At 34.4% G+C, this 22,215-nt stretch overlaps 1 protein-coding gene across 2 annotated transcripts in view; it reads right to left on the reverse strand.

Moving 5' to 3' along the window:
* Positions 1-7,979: 7,979 nt before the first annotated feature.
* LOC138693266 (protein jagged-1b-like) overlaps positions 7,980-22,215 on the reverse strand; it is a 728,512-nt gene continuing 714,276 nt past the window's right edge. The window contains exons 15-19 of one of the 2 annotated variants that reach the window (XM_069817112.1): positions 20,714-21,058; positions 20,399-20,598; positions 16,068-16,403; positions 11,038-11,200; positions 7,980-9,572 (exon numbers count right to left, since the gene is read on the reverse strand). In XM_069817112.1, the coding sequence (XP_069673213.1) occupies positions 8,869-9,572; positions 11,038-11,200; positions 16,068-16,403; positions 20,399-20,598; positions 20,714-21,058 (1,748 nt within the window). In that variant the 3' untranslated portion in view covers positions 7,980-8,868. The remainder of the gene's footprint in view (positions 9,573-11,037; positions 11,201-16,067; positions 16,404-20,398; positions 20,599-20,713; positions 21,059-22,215) is intronic. The other variant, XM_069817113.1, reaches the window with a different exon arrangement.

A 22,215-nucleotide genomic window follows, 5' to 3' on the forward strand; every position in this document is an offset into this window, starting at 1 on the left:
TTTCATACTGTACTCAGTTGCTTCATCTAGCTATATTGTAATATATTATATAGGGTAGTATTATAATATCTCAACCAATTTCGATTACATTTATGCCAGTTCTGTGGTTCAAGCCTAGATGAAATATTCTTTTAATGAGTATTCGTCATATAAATTCATTTAAGTATAATTCTTGAAGAAATGTTACACAATCTAGTGTCTTTGTATGTATGTTTAGTCAACAGTTCAAAGACAGGTTTGAACCTCATAAGCAGGGAAAGGATTTATATGTAAATACATATTTACTTATAAAGCTAATATAATTTATATTTTGCATTATCTTTATGTTTCACAATGTGTAGGGTTGAAAAATCCTACTTTTATTTTCCATATTTTTCCATATTTTAGAGTTTAGTACATATTTTCGTTAATTTCCATATATTTTCCATATTTCATATAAAACAGTCCATATTATATTAGGTTTAACAATAAAACAAAACAAAATTCCATTAACTTTTAAAAATACATTTCAACAATAGAGATTTAAACACATGTTCAGTAATCCCTTTAACATCAGAGTTATTTGAAAATTAGCAGTCCTATCAACAATGGGAAAGTAAGTTACAAAACTGTATTAATTTAATTTAAAATTTTTAACAGCTCAACAGTTAAATGCCAGTCAGAGTACACATAGGTTCAGTTTTGTAAATCATACTATAAAGACGGTAAATATGCCAAAAGTACGTCATTCAGTCAATTTAAAATCAAAACTAACAAGTTACATTTCAGAATTTAAAGAAGATGGTTTATCAACTGACAATAAAATATTATTTTGTAATTTGTGTCAGTGTGCAGTATCATCTACACAAAAGTTCCTGGTGCAACAACACATTACAACTAGTAAACATCAGGCCAACAAACAACTAAATTCCAAGCAGAGACAATTGTTTTTAACACAACCAACAACATCGAATGTAAGATCTGAGTTTAACATCGACCTGTGCCGTTCTCTCATCTCTGCTGATATTCCTCTCTACAAACTAAAGAATAAGGTCTTCAGGGAATTCCTTGAAAAATATACTCAACATACAATCCCGGATGAGTCAACACTTAGGAAGACGTATGCTCCATCCATCTACGATGAGACAATACAGAAGATAAGAGATGAAATTAAAGATAGTTCAATTTGGGTTTCCATTGATGAGACTCCCGACAAAGAAGATAGACTTGTTGGTAATGTAGTTATCGGTTTGTTAAGTGAACAATATTCTGAACGAATTCTTTTACATTGTGATGTTCTAGAAAAGTGCAATAACAAAACTATAGTTAAACTGTTCAACGAAGCTATGGGTATCCTGTGGCCAAAGGGTATTATGTACGATAATGTGTTATTCTTTATTAGCGATGCTGCCCCTTATATGGTCAAAGCTGGACAAGCATTATCTGTTGTATATCCTAAATTGACTCATTTTACTTGTGTGGCGCATGCATTTCATCGTGTGGCAGAAGTGGTCAGAGACAATTTCCCTAAAGTAGATTTGTTGATTTCATCAGTGAAAAAAGTATTTCTCAAAGCTCCCAGTAGAGTTAACGTGTTGAAAGAAATGTACCCTGAAATTCCATTGCCACCAAAGCCAATTTTAACTAGATGGGGTACATGGCTAGAAGCAGTTGAATATTATGCCGAACATATAGACTCTATTAACAATGTTCTCCTTGCATTGGACTCTGAAGATGCAGTCTCAATTGATACTGCGAAAACAGTTACCTGTGACATAAGTGTGAAGAATGACTTAGCTCACATTCAGCATACATTTTCATGCATCATAAAAACGCTCAAAAGTCTCCAAAATAGGCACCTTTCACTATCTGAAAGTTTTGAAATTATAAATAGTACTGTGGAACAACTGAATCGTGGTAGAGGTAAAGTTGCAGATGCAGTAAGAGCTAAGGTGGACACTGTACTTTCAAAAAACCCTGGATATGAAGAACTACAAAAGTTGTTGCTGTGATGAGTGGTGAATCAACAGTGAAGATTAACTTGGACTTATCCCCAGCAGACATTGTGAAATTGAATTATGTACCAGTTACTTCTTGTGACGTCGAACGCTCTTTTAGTCAGTATAAATCTATCCTCAGAGACAATAGAAGAAGATTCACTTTTCAGCACTTGAAAGAAATGTTTGTAACCTATTGTTATGGTAACAGACAATAAAAATTGTGTTTTGTTGAAACTACATTGGAAGATAAGGTACGTCCATTATATTTTTTGTTTAGTTTGATTAAAATGTACCAATATTTAACGTACATAGTCATTTTTTTATAATTTTAAGTCCATATTTAATTCCATATTTTGGTAAAAATCCATATTTAATTCCATATTTTGGTAAAAATAACTACATATATATTTACATATTTCATATATTTTTAGTCCATATAAATCCGTTCCCTGCTCATAAGTAATACCAATAAGGCATCACTCATGAGGCAACTAAGAAATAATGGGGTAAGGTGGAGAGTTCTTTTCCCTTAGTACTGATTAGTAATTTCACTAATTTCACTGATCATACAAACAAATTATTCTTTGTCTAACACATATCATAAGTGAGATGTACTGCCAGAACCTCAATCAGAGGAACTAGTGTCTTAAATGGTTGAAATAAAATAATAAATGTTATATGTCCACAACTGCACTGTCTCCTGTTAGCAGTGGCGGTTCCTCGGGGGAGGGAAGGGAGGAACGTCCTCCTCACATTTTTTTTTGAAAGTAAATACCAAATAAAATATGTGCCTTGAAATTCGAGGAAGATTCGATAATTTTTAAGTTCTCAGCTGTAAGAAAACCTCGGTTGATCGAGTTTTAAACGATGTGCGCTCTTGTGCTGCTAGAAAACTCTGAGAAAGATACGAGATTGTTTGTGTAGAGGAAAGCCAATCCATTTCTCCTTTACTGCAGTTAGACAACAGCGCACTAGCGGCCAGAGAAAGAAGCAGAGTTTTAAAGCAAGTAAATGAACGGAGAGGGAGGAGATCCTCCTCTGAATCAGTGCATGGGCGGGAAATAGAAACCGACTGGTCGTGCAGCAAGCTCGCTACCGCTGCCATCTAACGATCTTGCATTCAACCAGACATCTAGGAGGAGGCACAATAAAAACATTTTTAACGCAAAGCTATGAAAGATACCATATAAACTTTTTTTTAAAATTATAAATAAATATTATTCATTGCACTTTATATAGGCTACTATTCATGGTTTGAATCTTTCAAGGATATTTGGAAGTTAAAGTTGGGTTATATAAAACAAAGAGAAAGTAGTTAGTTCTACATTAGTATCGCAGGTCTTTTGGCCCCTGAAATTCACTTCCATTCATTATCTACTAGACAGGGCAACAGCCACAAGACCTGACATTCTTCAAAAGCATGTGATACTGATCTTGTGAAATGTACATGTGGCAACACAGACCACGTGGGTGGGTGCAGTGTTCTCGCTTTCCTCAGATTATTTCCCATTCCCATTTCCGTAAAACGGTTCTGATTACGTGTTAGTAGCTATAGTCTCTTCCAACACGTGTGATGCTGTAATGTGCGCGAGAAATGCTGCGATGTTGTGAATTTCCTTGTAATTGTTAATTTGTGCAATTATTCAATAATGAATGGAAGTGAAAACATAATATATTTTGTAAAATTTAGGAAACTCAGTTTACAAGAACAGATTATTGCTATACAGAAGGGAAGGCCAACTCCAACACTACCTGGTTTTAAATGTATGCATGTAGGCTAATTTGTAGCATGTTTTATTCAAGAAGATCATTTCGTGCTGTTAACTTCTTTCCGCCTCTTAAGAAATACGCAGGAGCCGCCACTGCCTGTTAGAATACTTTTTCTTTAAAAGTCAGCAATAATTTTTTCAGTCTATTTACTATAAATTGGAAGTGTAGCTTTGCAACAGAGATTTATTGCATTTATTTAATAAATATATTCAGTACTTTCATTTCTAGCAGAACATGCCGGAACACCTTCTACAAAGAGTTCCACCACCTTTTTCTCTAGAAGAAAAGCACTGGGCATATTCATTTATTTTATTTAACAACATTTGAAGACCTCCCTCATAGAACGTTGTATATCATATGCAAAAGCCGTTGATATACAACCTTCTTTGAGGAAGGTCTTCATTTTAAAAGGTGATATTTAGTGTGTAGAAAATTTCATTCAGTTTCTCCTTTAAAAGATCATTTTCTATTCATAATTATTTGTAATTACATAGCAAAATAAACATTCGTTATTCAACATTATAGTTCTTTTTTATTTTTTGCCACTTTCACAAGCAGGTATCTTACAACATACAAAATGAAATAGTACACAAAATAAAGCAACACATTCGCACATCCCTCCCAATTCTCCAGTCATATTTCTTCATATTTATAAAAGAATTTAATTTATCAAAATCTCTACAAAATATACAGAAGTAAACAAAGTTTCTGTAACTCTGGAATTTATTTTGCTTGAATAGACTTGGTACTATATGTAAATTTGTTTGTTTTGTTTTGTTAAGGATGTTGAATTCCAAAGCAACATTAACTGTTGTGATTCAATACTGATGATGTGACACTTAACTAAATCATTTAGCCTGATTCATTTTCTTCTAGTAGTGAATATATAGGTATTTTTATAATTTTATTTACATAAAACATGACTAATTCATAAAAATATAGTTTATTCCAATATAAGCACAGGCATTTTTATGTTTTCGAGGGGTTGAGTCCTCTAGCTTCGAAATAAAAATAACAACAGTAATATCATACAAAGTAATATGATTTTCAATTGCCTGCTAATCATCTAACGTTACTTAGCCTACTTTCAGATATTATAATACAATCTTCATTCCAAACATTACCAATGGTAACACAATAATACCTTAATACAATTGTGTATGCTCCAATTTTATTGTATGTGTCAACATTGGAGAGCAAATACACAATGCATTGTCAACAGCCTGTAGCAGGATTGGTTAGGTTATGAATCATCAGAGCTTGAAACAGGGCGACTTAATATTTAATCACAGTTCCTTGTCACATACAAAACCATTCTTTACTGTCATTTTCAATTGTTATACTGTCTCTTTAAAAATGTACGTTAACAAGGGAGGAAGACTTTATACTATGTTCTATCTGTAATAAACGGATCAGGCTTTTATTTTTTGAGTTATTAAATTCTCATACCAGAATACAGATAACAACAGCTTTCAATAGTAGGGTCTCCTGTACTTGAATATTAATGGTACACGTTTCTTTCAGTTACAAAAATAACTACAGTATTTAATACATCCATAACCATAGCATAAAATGACATTTCGTATGCTATATGAAATCAAATTAAATTCCTCGATTATTTATGTAAATTACATTTTAAACTTCATAAATATTATAACGCAGTGAAGCCTGCAATTGTTTTGTAAACTATAGCTGAATATTGTAGACTATTCATATAAAATTTTATTTCTTTTTCTCCGAAGAAAGTTTCTGTATCCCTATTTCAAGCACTTTATAAATTGGAAACATTTCCAGATATAAATTAGGTATTAATCTTTACAATAATGTTTGAATTGAGGCACTTTAATTGATGTCCATAGTTTTACAACGTTCTTCCAGCTCTTTACCATCAAGGCACTTTGGAAATTCATATTTTAGCGTAAAACAGAGTTTAAGAAAATATAATTTTTAAGGACAGAACTGTTGGGCGTTAAATTACATTTGGAAAGTGCAGGTACATATAATTAATAAAATGCAGTGCAACTGTTTATACCATGTACAAATCACAACCTTGCATATCTCCTGACCTGACTCAAGAATCGCTAAGTACAAACAACCACTGACCACCCAACTGAAAAAAGAGCCATCTAATTCCATTGCCACAGTTAAACTACTTACTTAAATGTCACTAAAAGCTGTTATGATGATACCTGGATGGATGGTAGCTAAACAAATTCAAAAGCACACAACTTAATCTAAGAACTACTATTACCTGCAATTTACAAAATGATTTTATATGAATATCATTGTATAAAGAGTTTTGGTCACGAGAACTACAATTTTATATCTTAACTGAAATTTACTGAACATCAACTGGGATCAAGACTACATATATTTTATTTCATATTCATCATATGTTTCATATATTAATATCTGGGACGATTATATACCGTTTCATTATACTTCTAATGACATGACCCCTTTATGCAATGATTGAACCAAAATGCCGGTTTCCATCCAATAGTGGAACTGAGTTTACCTGAATAATGCTTAGCATGGAATTTTTTACTTTTTATAAATGTATAAATATATTTATATTATACAGTCTTAGCATTAGCCCTTAAAAACAATTAAAACTATTTACATACATATGTACAAATGGATTGGCTCTTGGTATCTGTGTGCAGTACAATCCCTACACAATACTTAATTTTCGTTTCTGTATTGCTGCATTTAGAGATATTGTTCACATCTCAAATCACAAAAATATTACTTCAGAAACTCAAAATGACATTCACTAATTCATTTTAAGGAAAAAACAATTTCATTTATAATAAGTTCGGTAAAAATAATTTACAAGGTACGTAAAACTATAGTCCCGTCACTCTAATTTCCGGCAGCCAATCATGTTGCCGGTCGGCTACATTTAAACGTGTGCGTCTTGTGATTCGCTGATGCATTTCCTAAGGCTCGATAAATACTTAATATAATCGCCCGCCATTTTGGCTCTTTCGTTGAGTTCGCAGAAAGCACACGAGGACGTTATTTGCCGCTCAATTATTTGCTCAATTACAGTGCGTTTGATTTATTATCATAGGAGCTATGACATGATCATGTTTAACGGTGCGGCAAATAGATCCCTCGTCTGGTAGTTCGGCAACGAAAGAACAAAAATGGCGAACGATACTACCTACCTAGACTTTATAGAGCCTTCACTTCCTAAGATGTAAGCAAAGAGGAGGAGTCACACCAGGAATAACAGCATCGCGACTATAGATAACAGAATAAAGTTAATTTTAAGAACCAAGGGAAAGAATTATTATGCATTTCGTAATGAATTTACTTATTTAAATATGAATACACGTTATTAAATATAGTCTTTTTTCTTTCCTACAAACTTACATCTACAGAGTTTCATTACCGGTATAAGTTTTTAATGTATTCCCTCCCATTCGCATAATTTTAACTGATTGAATATATTATAACATGAAAACAAGATTAATTGAGAATTGAATTAAACAGAGATGGTGACAAAATATCATTGATACAAACCCGTAATCTTCGTCTGACATAGGAAAGATTTCATGAGTAGAAATATACTGGGTGGATCAAGATAAACCGAACCCAATATCAGAGAAGATATTCGATATAGCAGCACGCAATAATAATAAGGCACATTGACCTTGAACGGAGTGAGGGTAAGGCGCGGGGAGGGGGTAAAGCTTGCTTGTGAAGGAAACACCTGCAACAATCGAGTTAAATAGCCTTGCAGATCTTATGTTCATTACTTGGTTTGAATTCTGTTTATCTTGGCCCACCCGGTATAAACTATCTATACCTGCAGCAGCTTTCCAACGTAATAAACTGTTAACAGGAAAACTGTAACAAGTAGATAGGTAAAGGTTTTACCAGATCGTGAATGCCAAAATCTATCTATGAAATGTATCAGGTCAATTCTTAAAATTCTTTTCAGTTCACATAATAGTTCATTTGATAATTTTGAACGTATTTTTATCTTATTGTATTCATCCCTTATCCTAAAATCTAAATAGATTTCACACTAACTACAACATTAAACAAAAGTTGAAGATATTTTTATAAACTTTATATAATATTATTCAATTTTAGTTCAAGATGGGAATTTGTAGTGGATGGAAATATTATTTTTTGACCAGTTTCTAATTGTAGGGATTGTACAACAGTGAATAATTGATTACTCAGAGCTGTAACCATCACAAAATCAGCTTGAAGGCTTCAGCAGGCTAAGATAATGTAATCTATAGGGCACAGTAATCTGAAATAATGATGATTTCATACTTTATAATTTGTAAAGTTGGTGATAATCTCACACAGAACATCAGGAACAAATCAAATAAATATACAAATTATACAAATACATTACAGTATAACTCATCTATAAAATCTTATAAAAATGAACTAAAGGGATTGTCTTTGTTGATATCTTGGCCCTCTTCAGCTGCTGCAACACTAAGGTCTATGTAAGGCACTAACAGCTACGCCTACACATAAGTTGTTATTGCCAAGTTATACTGTAATAAAATAAGTAATATCACACGCTGCATTGTTCTGTGAAGTATTTGTTGTACCCTCCAGTCTGTTGCTAGCACCGAAGAATATTCATGGCTATCGTTCTTTCGAGATCATTTTATCGGTTTATGTGTCTTCCAGGAATGTGAATTAACGAAGTAACTGACTCTTGAACTGAGAAATTATATTTCAAGTCAAGTTACAAAGTCTGCAGTGACTATTTATTCCAAACATAAAATCAAGTACAAATGTTACAAAATATGTCTGGAGTATAGTCAGCAACTGTTACTGGTTTGAAATAACCTCAACTCTACTGTGACTTCAACAGAAGTTAATGTTATTACTACAAACCACACAAATTCATATGAGTATTCATTTCCCATCACTGATGTGCAACATTTTCATCCTTTTTCTTGTGGAGGTGACGTATTAGATGATGATTAATACAAACTAAATAAAATGGCAAGTTAAAAACTTTGACAGCATTGCACTTAACCCCAATGCACATGAAAAAATAATGGTGAGAAACCTAAATAATAAGACATATTTAAATTAATTTTTTATGGCAATTGTGTCAGCATTGCTATGTTATTCACACTATCACTGTAAGCACATCACCACCACCTCCACCATTTCGTTCTCCTTGAGGAGGCTGCAACGTCCTTTGTACTGGAGGAAGTACCTTCAGATTTATGATGCGCTTGGCAAAGTCTTTATGCGCTCCTGCGTCATCGAATGTGGTTGCAGTGTTTTTTCTGACGTCCGGATTCTGCGCCTTGAAGAGCAGGATCTGGCTGCTTCGATGCGAGGAGTGGAGGCCGGGATGCGAGTCGGAGCTCTGGCCGGGGATGCTCTTACGCAGGCCGGGCGTCACGGTCTCATCCATGAGCTCCATCATCTCTGTTCCGCCTCCCACTCCAGGGGGTTCGCCGGGTCCCGCAGTCGATGACAGGGGTCTTACAACGCTAACACGTGGTAGATCCGAAGTGCCGGAACCTTCTACACCGGGTCCCGTCCCTGGTCCTACTTTGCTGGAAGCACTCCCCGCCATAGCAGATCCAGCTTCGTCTTTCAGGGGGTTTGCATACCTCCGCAAGTTCTCCTCGTTCTGCAGATTGTTGGATTTTTCATCATCGTGGTGTCTGTGACAAGGTCCTCCGAGAGAACTTGAACCTGCCAGGGTGCCTGCACCATGTCTTCGTCTTAGCATTTGGTGCCAGTAATACAAGCCACCAACTCCCACAGCGAACAAGATGATGAGGACTATGCAGATCAATGCAATGAGATATCCATTACCTGGAACATAAAAGTGTGCGTTCAGCATCTCTCACTCTGAAACATGTAAATCACGAAACAGTTCATGTGAGCTATACGACCTATTCTTCCAGTCTTGACGTGAGTATGTGGTTTTCTTTGTATCAGATGTCAAGTATGGTTCACCATTGTCATTGTAAGACAAGAAAATTATATTGGGGGGGGGGGGAGATACAGCTTGGTGTACTGAAAAATTGGTGAAATTCAAAATTTTTTTCTCACCAATGAAGAATTCTGTAACCAATCACGTACTGATAAATAAATAAATAAATAAATAAATAAATAAATAAATAAATAAATAAAATAAATAAATAAAATACAGTGAAACCTCTCCTTACGGACACCCCCAAGATACGGACACTCCTCATATACGGACAGATTTTTATGTCCCAACTGAAATATTACATAAATAATGATAAATTTAACTCTCGTTTATGGACACTCTCAGACACGGACACGGACAGCTGTTTCACAGTCCTAAAGCTTGCTTTACCTCCTGACTGCGGACAGAGCTTGGATTTCAGGACCTAATGTGTTACAAAAATGGAAAATTTAATTTTAAGAACTGTACAGAAATTCCTTAACATGAAATAAGACAATAAGGGTCTTGTAGGCTACCACTAGCCCAGCCGGCTACCCCTTGTTAGCTGGAAGCGGGTGGATAAACAAAGTCATAAAATTTGACCTGTCTGATGAGTCCAAGGTTTTCGCGATCGTGAAATTGTATTCGACACATGATAGGGTTAGTAGGATTATTCTCTTCACTTCAATAAGTTGTTCTGTATGGAGAGACATGGTACCTGAACGTAAAGGTTAAGTTGAAAACTGTAAATTACAGTACTGCATAACTGTAGACCTAGAATGAAATTGCATGGCACAGTACTGTATTTTCCTTTTTCGGTCTTATCTACTATAGTTCAAAGTTGCAAAGAATTTACTGTAGTACAGTATACTGTATTTAGAATTAAACTACAGTAATACATTTCATTTAAAGCGTGAAGGGATACATAATGCATATTATAAATTTACTGTTAGATTGGGGAGCCTCTCTCTCAATAAAGGACACCTCCCAGATGCGGACAGATTGTTACGTCCCTTCAATGTCCGTAAATGAGAGGTTTCACTGTAAATAAATAACGACTTCATTGTGTTAGCATTATAAATGTTTGTGTCATGTTAACTGAATGACTAGTTTCGTTGTTGTTTGCATCAGGATTCAGAGGATGATACACAAATAAATAAGTGAACAAACCAACCAACAAAGAAACAAGTAAATAAATACAATACCGTATGTAAGTAAACTTCAAAGAAGAAATATATTCAAAATATTGTGAAATATACAGAGTAAACCATTACCCTAGTCACTACAATTCCTGTTTCCTGACTATGTTTCAGGTGTGCTTCATGATTGTAGCTAGTGGTAGAATTAGACACTTCTTGGACTTACCTTGTTTTTCCTCACTGACGAGCGCAGTTTCGACTTTAACTTCTACAATAGACGTGAGAGCTGATAGGTTGGTTTGCTTCCGACTGATGAATTCACCCAGAACACGGATTCCTTCTGTTACTGCTCTGTTTTCTTCTGGGCCCGATGAAGGCGACAAAGATGACTGAGAAGTTAATAAGAACAATGTAATTAATATAAACTACAATAGAAAATTATAAAACACGAAAAGAATAACCACTGATACTTAAACTTAGAAAAGATATGTTATATTGCTATCATAATTAAATCAACGATAATAATTTTTACAGTATTGTATTTATTGAAATTTAAGCGTATTTGCTTAATTAAAAATACCAGTAAGTTAGTTATTTAAAAATGCTAATTATAACAAGGACAAAACAGTTCAATATGTATCCATGTATAAGTCATTTTAAGTAGAAAACTATTTGAAAATCATGACGCTAATTTGTTATAAAAATTATCCTAGTATATTATTTCATAGTTGTTATTGGTTTGGTTTACTGACTTATGGCCAGCTTTCTGATTCCCTTCATATTGGACACGTCCATGCATGTTGTACAATTGTGCTATTAATGTGAGTGTACTTTCGTGTGAGATACCGCATAGAATGGTTCACTATTTGTAGAAGAAAAAGTGTTTGTGTACAAGACATATTAGAAGTATGCGGCTTGCCAGGCCTGTACGGAGTTTATTGAAAAATTGCCGAATACTCGACTGCTGAGAAGACAGGCATTACACAAGTTAGTAAATAAATTTGAGAACATGGGGTCGGTATTAAACAGAAAACGGCATAGAAACAGGTTAATTTCAACATAAGCTAGGTTAGATGACATTGGTGCTAATCTGTAAGTTTTTTACAAAATCGCTAAAAATATTAGCTCAGTAGACTGGCATGTCTGTATCATCTACAAGAAACGCAACACGTTTATTACATCTTAAATCTTATCATTGTACCCCAGTGTATGCTCTAAAAGAAGGTGATCCACATTTGCGATGAAATTGGTTTTTAGATTTCGTGGAAGGAAGGTGACGTAATTGATCCACAGCTTGTGTTTTTCTTAGATGAGACGTGGTTTCATCTAAATGGCAGTGTGAAACTACAAAAATTCTTCTGGGACACGATATATACTCTGAACCTTATAATTGCATAGTGCTTAAACTTTATTTAACCCACGAATTTTTTATTTTATTTTATTTTATTAGGTTATTTTACGACGTTTTATCAACATCTTCGGTTATTCAGCACTTGAATGAGATGAAGGTGATAATGCCGGTGAAATGAGTCCGAGGTCCAACACCGAAAGTTACCCAGCATTTGCTCATATATGGTTGAGGGAAAACCCCAGAAAAAACCTCAACCAGATAACTTGCCCCGACCAGGAATCGAACCCGGGCCACCTGGTTTCGCGGCCTGACGCTCTAACCGTTACTCCACAGGTGTGGACTAACCCACGAATACTGATATGATTTTTTTAGTGGGTTATTTTACGACACTGTATCTACATCTCAGGTTATTTAACATCTGAATGAAATGAAGGTGATAATGCCGGTGAAATGAGTCCAGCACCGATAGTTATCCAGCATATGCTCATATTGGGTTGAGGGAAAACTCCGGAAAAAACCTCAACCAGGTAACTTGGCCCGACTGGGATTCGAACCCGGGCCAGCTGGTTTTTGGGTCAGACGCTCTAACCGTTACTCCACACCTGATATGACTTCAATACTTTAAACCCAGTGGATATGTAATATACGAAGTAACGTCAAGATGATGTGAATTAAAGACATGGTCCATGTATATAATGCCTGAAAATAGCTATTGACCCTTTGCGTGTTTGTTTTTAAAATAATGTGTTTAATCTGTAACTACAGTCAGTGTATTGTTATTAGTATCTTTTTGTTGTTACCTATTGCTTTAAAAAGAATGTGTTTAACTTGTAATTTTAAGTCAATTTTTCTACTATTCCTTTACTGTTTACATTTGTTTTTAAATTTTTTTTATTGCCCCTACTATTATATATTGCCCTTCAAGAATTTCGTTATTCGTTAGTTGTAACTCATTACTTGTGTTATTATTTTAATTATCGTACTTATTCCTGAATCGCGTATGTAACTTGTAACCGTAAATCATTGCTTGTAATATCCCTTTATTACTCTTAACTGTTCCATTGTTCATGAATTAAGTATTAATTTGAAAGTGAAAGTCAAACTTTGTTATATTAATCTACTACTGTATTGATTATCTTTTTAGGTCGTTTATTTACTCTGAAACGGTTAGACATTCTTGTATATCTTTTGCATTGATTATTCCTCAAACATCTCATTAATCTTTAACAGGATCCATTTTTTCATTAAGGTGCATTCTTCTACATAATTCATGTGAATTGTAATCGTGACCACTATTTTATATTATAACTGTACTATTGTTTATTGGTTATAAAATATGTATTTTGATGCCAACTATAACCCTAATATACCTCAGGGTGATTCATTCATTCATTCATTCATTCATTCATTCATTTATTTTATTCCATAGATCTTACATGAGCAATGAAGCTTTAAGATGTGGAACAAGTCAAAATTTTACAATATTACAATTACAATTTTTACAAATTTTTATAGTTTTATAATTTAGTAATTTTCTACAATTTTTACAATTTTGTGTAATTTTTTACAATATTTTGGCGAGATGTAGTGAGATGAGGTGAGGTCCGAGGATTCGCCAAAATATTACCCGGCATTTGCCTTTTGGTTTGGGGAAAACCTCGGAAAAACCCAACCAGGTAATCAATAATAACACCTTAATAACATCTCACTCAGATCTTAACCAGTTAAAGTTGTCACAGATGAATAATCTTAACATAGCTAAGCAATGGTTTCACTCAAACAAGTTAATGCTTAATGAAGAAAAAACCCAGAAACTAATCTTAGGCCTCCCCAACACACTAGATAATGAAATATCTTATGTTAAACTGCAAATCAAGATTTCAGAGCGTTGGTACGTTAAACCAAAGGTCCCGGGTTCGATATCCGGCTCCGGAACAATTTTTCCCTCGAAATTATTCAAATCAACTTTACAGGGAGTTATACCTGAAATCTTGATTTGCATAATACACGTCACTGTTCATTAACAGAAAACCACAATTTAAGTCACACGGAGTTAGTGTGCACTCGAAGTTGGTTGCTTGACGGTTGTCAGCCCACTTTGAGGTCTGTGGATATAGAGGGAAAAATTGGATCGGTGTCAGTTAGAGTTCCCGAGTAGCTCAGTGGTAGAGCGTTGGCACGTTAAACCAAAGGTCCCGGGTTCGATACCCGGCTCCGGAACAATTTTTCCCTCGAAATTATTCAAATCAACTTTACAGGGAGTTATACCTGAAATCTTGATTTGCATAATACACGTCACTGTTCGTTAACAGAAAACCACAATTTAATTCACACGGAGTTAGTGTGCACTCAAAGTTGGTTGCTTGACGGTTGTCAGCCCACTTTGAAGTCTGTGGATATAGAGGGAAAAATTGGATCGGTGTTGGTTAGAGTTCCCGAGTAGTTCAGTGGTAGAGCGTTGGTACGTTAAACCAAAGGTCCCGGGTTCGATACACGGCTCCGGAACAATTTTTCCCTCGAAATTATTCAAATCAACTTTACAGGGAGTTATACCTGAAATCTTGATTTGCATAATACACGTCACTGTTCGTTAACAGAAAACCACAATTTAATTCACACGGAGTTAGTGTGCACTCGAAGTTGGTTGCTTGACGGTTGTCAGCCCACTTTGAGGTCTGTGGATATAGAGGGAAAAATTGGATCGGTGTCGGTTAGAGTTCCCGAGTAGCTCAGTGGTAGAGCGTTGGTACGTTAAACCAAAGGTCCCGGGTTCGATACCCGGCTCCGGAACAATTTTTCCCTCGAAATTATTCGAAATTATTATGTTAAACTGTTAGGTTTTTATTTGGATCCAAAATTAGGATGGCACAAACACATAGAAAGTATATGTACTAAATTGTCGAGGGTAATTTTTGTTTTTAGGAAGTTAAGGCCATTGGTTTCAACAGAAACTCTCAGACAGGTATATTTTGCACTGTTTGAATCTCACATTAACTATGGAATTCATATATGGGGAAGTGCAACAGGAGTCAATAACATCTTATTACTACAAAAACGAGCACTGAGGGTAATATTCAATAAAAATACCAAGGAATCATGTAGACCACTATTTCCAGAGTTAAAGGTAATGACAGTTTACAATCTATTCATTTACAGAACCTTGATATTCCTTAGATCCAACATAGATCTTTATCAGACTAGATCAGATATACATTCTTTCAACACTAGAAATAAAGATAAATTAGATTACACAAGGTGCAGATTGAGTGTGAGCTCAAATACCTGCTTTTTTAATGGCATAAATATATTTAATAAGTTACCAATGGAGGCGAGAAAGTTACCAATAAATAGGTTTAAGTCCTGCATACGTAGATGGTTGCTGAACAGACCTTTTTATTCAGTGAATGAATTCATGGAGTGTGATGTAAATATTGTATTTTAGAAATGTAACCCTTTCTTTATATTTTAATTTGTCTCTTTGTATTTTAATTATACTTTTGTCCTTATATAAATGTGTTAACCTACAGCATACTCTGTTTATCTCTCAGTGTTTGTTTTGTTTATTTCTCAGTGTTTGTTTATTTGACTATGTATGTTTATTTGCTTATAATTATTTGTTTACTTGTCTATATTTATTTGTGCTAAGTTTGTTTGTGCATGTGTGAGTGTATGTGTGCGTGTGTGTGTATTATCGAACCTGACGATGTCATATCCAGGCCTTGTACACTGGTTTCTGACAAATAAATATTATTATTATTATTATTAAAATCAAAGGGGGGTAATCTAATTAAAGGGGTTGATGCCAAGGAAATAGGGTTTATTAAATTGGATAAAAAAAACACTGGATGTGTTGCAAAACAACTCACTGCGTACAGATTATGAGAATGATATTAATTGACTCGTACCATAGTGACTTCAAGTGTGTCATTGTAGCCTTGCTTCAAGTCACAGAGCAGGACAAGGCGATGTGAAGCGCTGATGGCTGCTTGGTGGGAGGCCACAAGGCGACGCAGCTCCACGCAGAGACCCTCGGTGGTGACGCCTCGCGGCAGCTGGACCCGGTCCAGTAGCAGAGTGAGGCGGGCACAGGAGTTGCTGAGCACTGCTTGGTTAGGCCAGCATGTCGGAGGCGCAGGCAGCGAGGGCGGCCCCACTCGCTTCCCACTCTCCAAGTCGCGACACTCGCCCCACGGTTCACACGCGGGAGTGAGGCATGCTTCACGTGGAGATGGTACACACACCTGGTGCAAAAGATTACAGACTTTATCATTGCTTTTAGGTAGGTTGAGACACTGTCTCAATTCCTTCCCTTCTTCTTCCTTCCAAAAGACATTTATTCTTATTTAATATACTAGCCGTACCCGTACGCTCCGCTGCACCCGTTAGAAATAAATATAAAGTAATTACATAATTAAAATAGGACATTTGATCCAGGGAACATTCGTGTTTGATAGAAGGATAAATCGTTTAATATGTTACTTAATTTAAATTGCATCCAAATAATTAAAATGCGATCATTTTGGTCCAGAGACACTCATTTGGTGCAATGACAATTCCTTTAACATGTTTCTTAATTTTTATTACATGCAACCATAGCTTAATAAAGATTGACATCATTTAGGTTTAATGTGTATATTTTATTATACTTGTTATAGGTTTCCATTGAATTATGGTAATAACTTAATTTTAACCCTTGTTTTCTACGTATTCAGTAAATGGCGCTTGGCCCACTATGGTTCTGAACCCTTCAAATAACTTAAATTATATCATATAATATTACATATTATATTATATTATATTATATTATATTATATTATATTATATTATATTATATTATATTATATCAGAAGTTACTCTAATAACATTATAGCATTATGTCCATCTAGAGAAACTACACTTTCCAATGGTGAAATAATAATTAATTATACAAATTGTTTAATTTAGCTTCTGGTATTACTTCATACAAACACAGAAACATTCTCTGTAAGTTATCTTTCATAGCTTTCGATTGTTGCTGTCCAAGGCCTCTTATAGACGAAGTCATTTGTTTTTTAATTCATTACACGGCCTTAGGTGGCAGTTATTTTAATTTTAAAACTCATTTATCTCATTAAATATGAGTCCTATCAAAATTTTTCAAGGAATAAAACTTATCGCAAATTATTTTTAAAGAAACTTTTGTTATGTAACATTTTTCACAAAAATCAATAATAAGCGATATATTTCGATTTATTTAATTCAGGCCCCCTTATAACCCCCCTTTTAAATAATGTATTTTGAATGCCATATAGCCTAAAATCTAAGTTACAACGAACTTAATTTATATTCCAATTTTCACCGAAATCCGTTCAGCCATTATCGCGTGAAAAGATAACAAACATACAGACAGACATAGAAACAAAAATTTCAAAAAATCGATTTTCGGTTTCAGGGTGGTTAATTATATATGTTAGGACCAATTATTTTTGGAAAATCGAAAATTACCAGAAAAATTTCGGCTACAGATTTATTATTAGTATAGATTAAACTTGTTGTTTACTAATCACTTCAGGATTGTGGTTTTATAACTAGTCAGTCCACTCTTAGTTTGGGTCTTAATGTAAACATTAACCACGTGCCAGTGACCACAAGAAATTCTGCTCACAGAGGGTGCTGCACAGTCTAAATGCACTATTCATTATTCATTTATTAGTTGTCAATAGACTTATATATGTAACTTGGAAAGCATGTTGAAAATATTCAGATTGTCAATATTAATACAGTGTAATACAATATAATATTTGTTTTTATTCAGTCTTATGACAAATCAATTATTAAAAACAATGACATTTATATTTCATAACATGTAGTCATTGAGTTTTATATAAAGTAGGTTACGAATGTTTTCGCCCATTCAGGTATCTTCAGGTTCATGTATACAATATCTCATTATAGTCTATGATAAATATAATAGTAGTCGATGAGATGGACTGTTTAAAATTAACCATGATATATATAAAATGTACAAGTGTATGGATAATTAAAATGTAATCATGTTACAAGGTCATAAAAATTGTGGAAATTGTGAACACGTTTGTAGTGTTCTTCATTTTAAACTTCATAATACTCAGTATGTAGATCTTGTTTTGTAGAATCCATTAAAATGATGAGTATTATGAAGTTTAAAATGAAGAACACTACAAACGTGTTCACAATTTCCACAATTTTTATGACCTTGTAACATGATTACATTTTAATTATCCATACACTTGTACATTTTATATATATCATGGTTAATTTTAAACAGTCCATCTCATCGACTACTATTATATTTATCATAGACTATAATGAGATATTGTATACATGAACCTGAAGATGCCTGAATGGGCGAAAACATTCGTAACCTACTTTATATAAAACTCAATGACTACATGTTATGAAATATATGTCATTGTTTTTAATAATTAATTTGTCATAAGACTGAATAAAAACAAATATTATATTGTATTACACTGTATTATATATATAAGTTTCTAACATTGTCGAAATCTTAAAGCTACATAAAATCTTAAAATTATAAATTAGTAATAGTATATTAAAATAATTTCAAGGGAAAAATTATTCCAGGGCCGGGTATCGATCCCGGGACCTCTGGTTGAACGTACCAGCGCTGCACCAAGTGAGCTACCCAGGAACTCCACCTGACACCAACTCAATTTTTCCCTTTATATCCACACAACTCGAGTGGGCTAACGAGATGCCAGTGACCCACATTGAATGCACACAAACTCTGTGTGACTTGGAATTGTTGTTGTGGTGAAAACCTACATTATTATTATTCAAAACTTTCTTCATCTTTTCATTTATGACGTTGCCAACATGTCCACAAACACCTTGCGATCACTTGTGTCAAACTAGCAGGCATAGTCGGACAAATCTTTATTGAAGGGGTAATTCAACTGGTTCATAGGATTAGGCTAGACGTTAAAATTGAATTATTAAATGTATAGAAAAACAATTAAAAATATGTATAAAATAATGGGTATTAATGACAAAAATGTGTGGAGAAAGTATCAATTTTTTTTTATTATTTTAGTAGGTTATTTTACGACGCTTTATCAACAGCTTAGGTTATTTAGCGTCTGAATGAGATGAAGGTGATAATGCCGGTGAAATGAGTCCGGGGTCCAACACCGAAAGTTACCCAGCATTTGCTCATATTGGGTTGAGGGAAAACCCCGGGAAAAACCTCAACCAGGTAACTTGCCCCGATTGGGAATCGAACCTGGGTCACCTGATTTTGCAGCTAGACGCGCTAACGTTACTCCACAGATGTGGACTGAAAGTATCAAAGAAAATAAAAAGCAAAATAATTGACTTAATGGGGATTTGTCACACCTTTTGAGTCGGGAAGTTGTTAAGATTTTTGTAGTACCGGTATCTGAAAGGAACTTAAGTGAAATAAACATTTGTGCGAGATCGTGCATATTTGCTTGTTTTCCGCACAGAACCAATACGCGGTAAGTGTGAAATACCACATTCAATATTCCCAACGTAACACACATAACAATTTCCCTCTTCTTACCGCTTAAGCGCGACATTCATTTTACTGCTTTAGGCTTTTAACATATTATTTTTAGAGACGTTTAACATAATAATAATTATAAATTGGAAACTTACCACTGCAATTTCACCTAAATTGCAATGTTAATTATTGTTTTTAAATATTTGCAAAAATTAAGTAAAGTCTACTACTCCACGAAACTTTTTACATTCCTGATACAAGTAACATTAAGGAAGCCATGAAAAAATCAACAAGATTCCAGATGCCGATGTTATTACTGGAATATGTTATATAAATAATATTGTTAAAATATTAAAATGAAAAATAAATCATTACATAACCTTACCGTTTGTTTTAAGTTCGCATTTATAGACTGGGGGAAAAAAAAGACAGACGTATATCACGGCCTGCTGGAGCATAGTAAACACAGAAAACATTTTATAGCAACAATGTTGAAGAAAGATATTTTGGTTTTCCGAAGTTGCCGTCATTAAACAGAAACCAACATGGAGGATTCATTGCAACTAATTAGAAATTCGTCTTTCAGGTATGTAATAAACGATCTTCGCACAAAATAATGTACGATACACGAGCGGTATGTTTGTTTTCAATCTTTTCCTCGAACATGAAAACGTCAACATACTGCTCTTGTAACGCATATTACTATTTACATGCTGCTGCAGTTGTGCTTACCTGGTTTGACTGGCAAACAACTGAGCCCACAGTGAGATTTGGATGACCAAGACAATTGCCCAAACCGCACCACACTTGTGTACAGCTGACTGTGGAGGCCACACAAGAGCAAGTGTTACATTCATGCTGCCAAGTTGCGTTGTTCGCGTAATACTGTCCTTTCCACAGACACACCCCTCTGAGATATGCCATTTCCTCCACTGAAACAATATAGGCTGTATTTTAACAAATAAAATAACGCACACGTGAATTTGATTATAATTTTCATGTAATTTTTACTTCCAATCTTGTGACTTGTTAATATAAGTTTCTCACCTTCTTCACAACGAATTCCTTTGCGTCCAGGAGGGCAAACACAAGTGTATTTGCCAATTCCATCTACGCACGTGCTTCCAAATCCACAGGGATTAGAAGCACATTCATTAATGTTTATTCTGCAGTCTGGACCCGTAAACCCTGGTGCACATTCACAGAGGAACCAATTTATGCCATCCACACATTTCCCACCATTGAAGCAAGGCGGTGGATTGCAGTCATTTATATCATGTTGACAGTGCTGTCCCTCGAAGCCTTCTTTGCAAATACAGGAGTAGAAGTCGCCGGTGTTTACACATGTCGCTCCGTTCTGACACGGGTTCGATTTGCAGGCATGAGTCTTGGCTGAAAACAAGAGGGAAAAAAGGGGAGGATATGAGAAATGAGGACTTCGCTACAAGATAATAATATTATGCCCTTCATTGAGGCTTGTCATAAAATAACAGTTCATAGAGAAATTTTACGTCTGGAACTCTTTCATTTGAAGAAATGCAGTCGCTTTAATTTTTTCTTTAAATTTTGTGTTAATTACATAAGAATCGTTTCATAAAGAAAGGGCTTCAGTCCAGTTTAGCTAAGTTGTGGGAAATGAAGAAAAACTGTCTGGACCGATGCCTCTTCCTTTACAAAATGCTCACATTCCGAACACAATATCACGATGAAAGAAATGTTGGACTGGTTTCTTTTCTTGATAAAATGTGTTGAGCATTGAAGATGGGAAATTCAATTTTAACTTGATTGTACTTGTCACTATCTCTGTCACTAGAGAGTTCTTGAAATTTATATTTTCCCCGTCGTTCAAAAACTATTTTGATATGATACCTCTTGCACAAAAGGGGAGATCTATAACTGAAACTTGATTAATATATTTCAGTATTATTTGTATTTATCCTGGTAATAATGAACAGTTTGACTCGTAGACATTTTGTTTTTCAGCATTAACTTCCCATGATTGTATGAGAAGATTCGAAGAGAACGGCAATTACGTAGACCTTCGGCTCCCCCTCTACTACCAATAATACATAATACAATGTCAATACGGCGGTTGCTGTCATCTGCAATGCAACGAACTTTTCTGTTGATTTTCGAGTTCATTTTTTTCCTGGTTATTATATTATGCTTATTTAAGTTGTGTTAACTCTCGCTAAGTGGTTTTATATTTTATTTTATCCGTCCTAGTATTTATTTTATTATTGTAAATATTTTTATTTTATTACTATTATTATTATTATTATTATTATTATTATTAGTATTAATGAATTAATTTGCATTACTATCTTTGTATCATCTCCGTCGCGGTTATTCTATTATTATTATTATTATTATTATTATTATTATTATTATTATTATTATTATTATTATTATTACCATTATTTCTATCATCAACATTATCATTGATCTCTGTAAAATTTATGTGGACTACTGGACTGTACCCGAGCACAAGCATATGCTCATTTCGGGTATCTATTCATATGTTATCATTTCAAATGTTAAATTGTGAA

This window comes from Periplaneta americana, chromosome 17 (genome assembly GCF_040183065.1).
Source record: "Periplaneta americana isolate PAMFEO1 chromosome 17, P.americana_PAMFEO1_priV1, whole genome shotgun sequence".
Lineage (NCBI taxonomy): Eukaryota > Metazoa > Arthropoda > Insecta > Blattodea > Blattidae > Periplaneta > Periplaneta americana.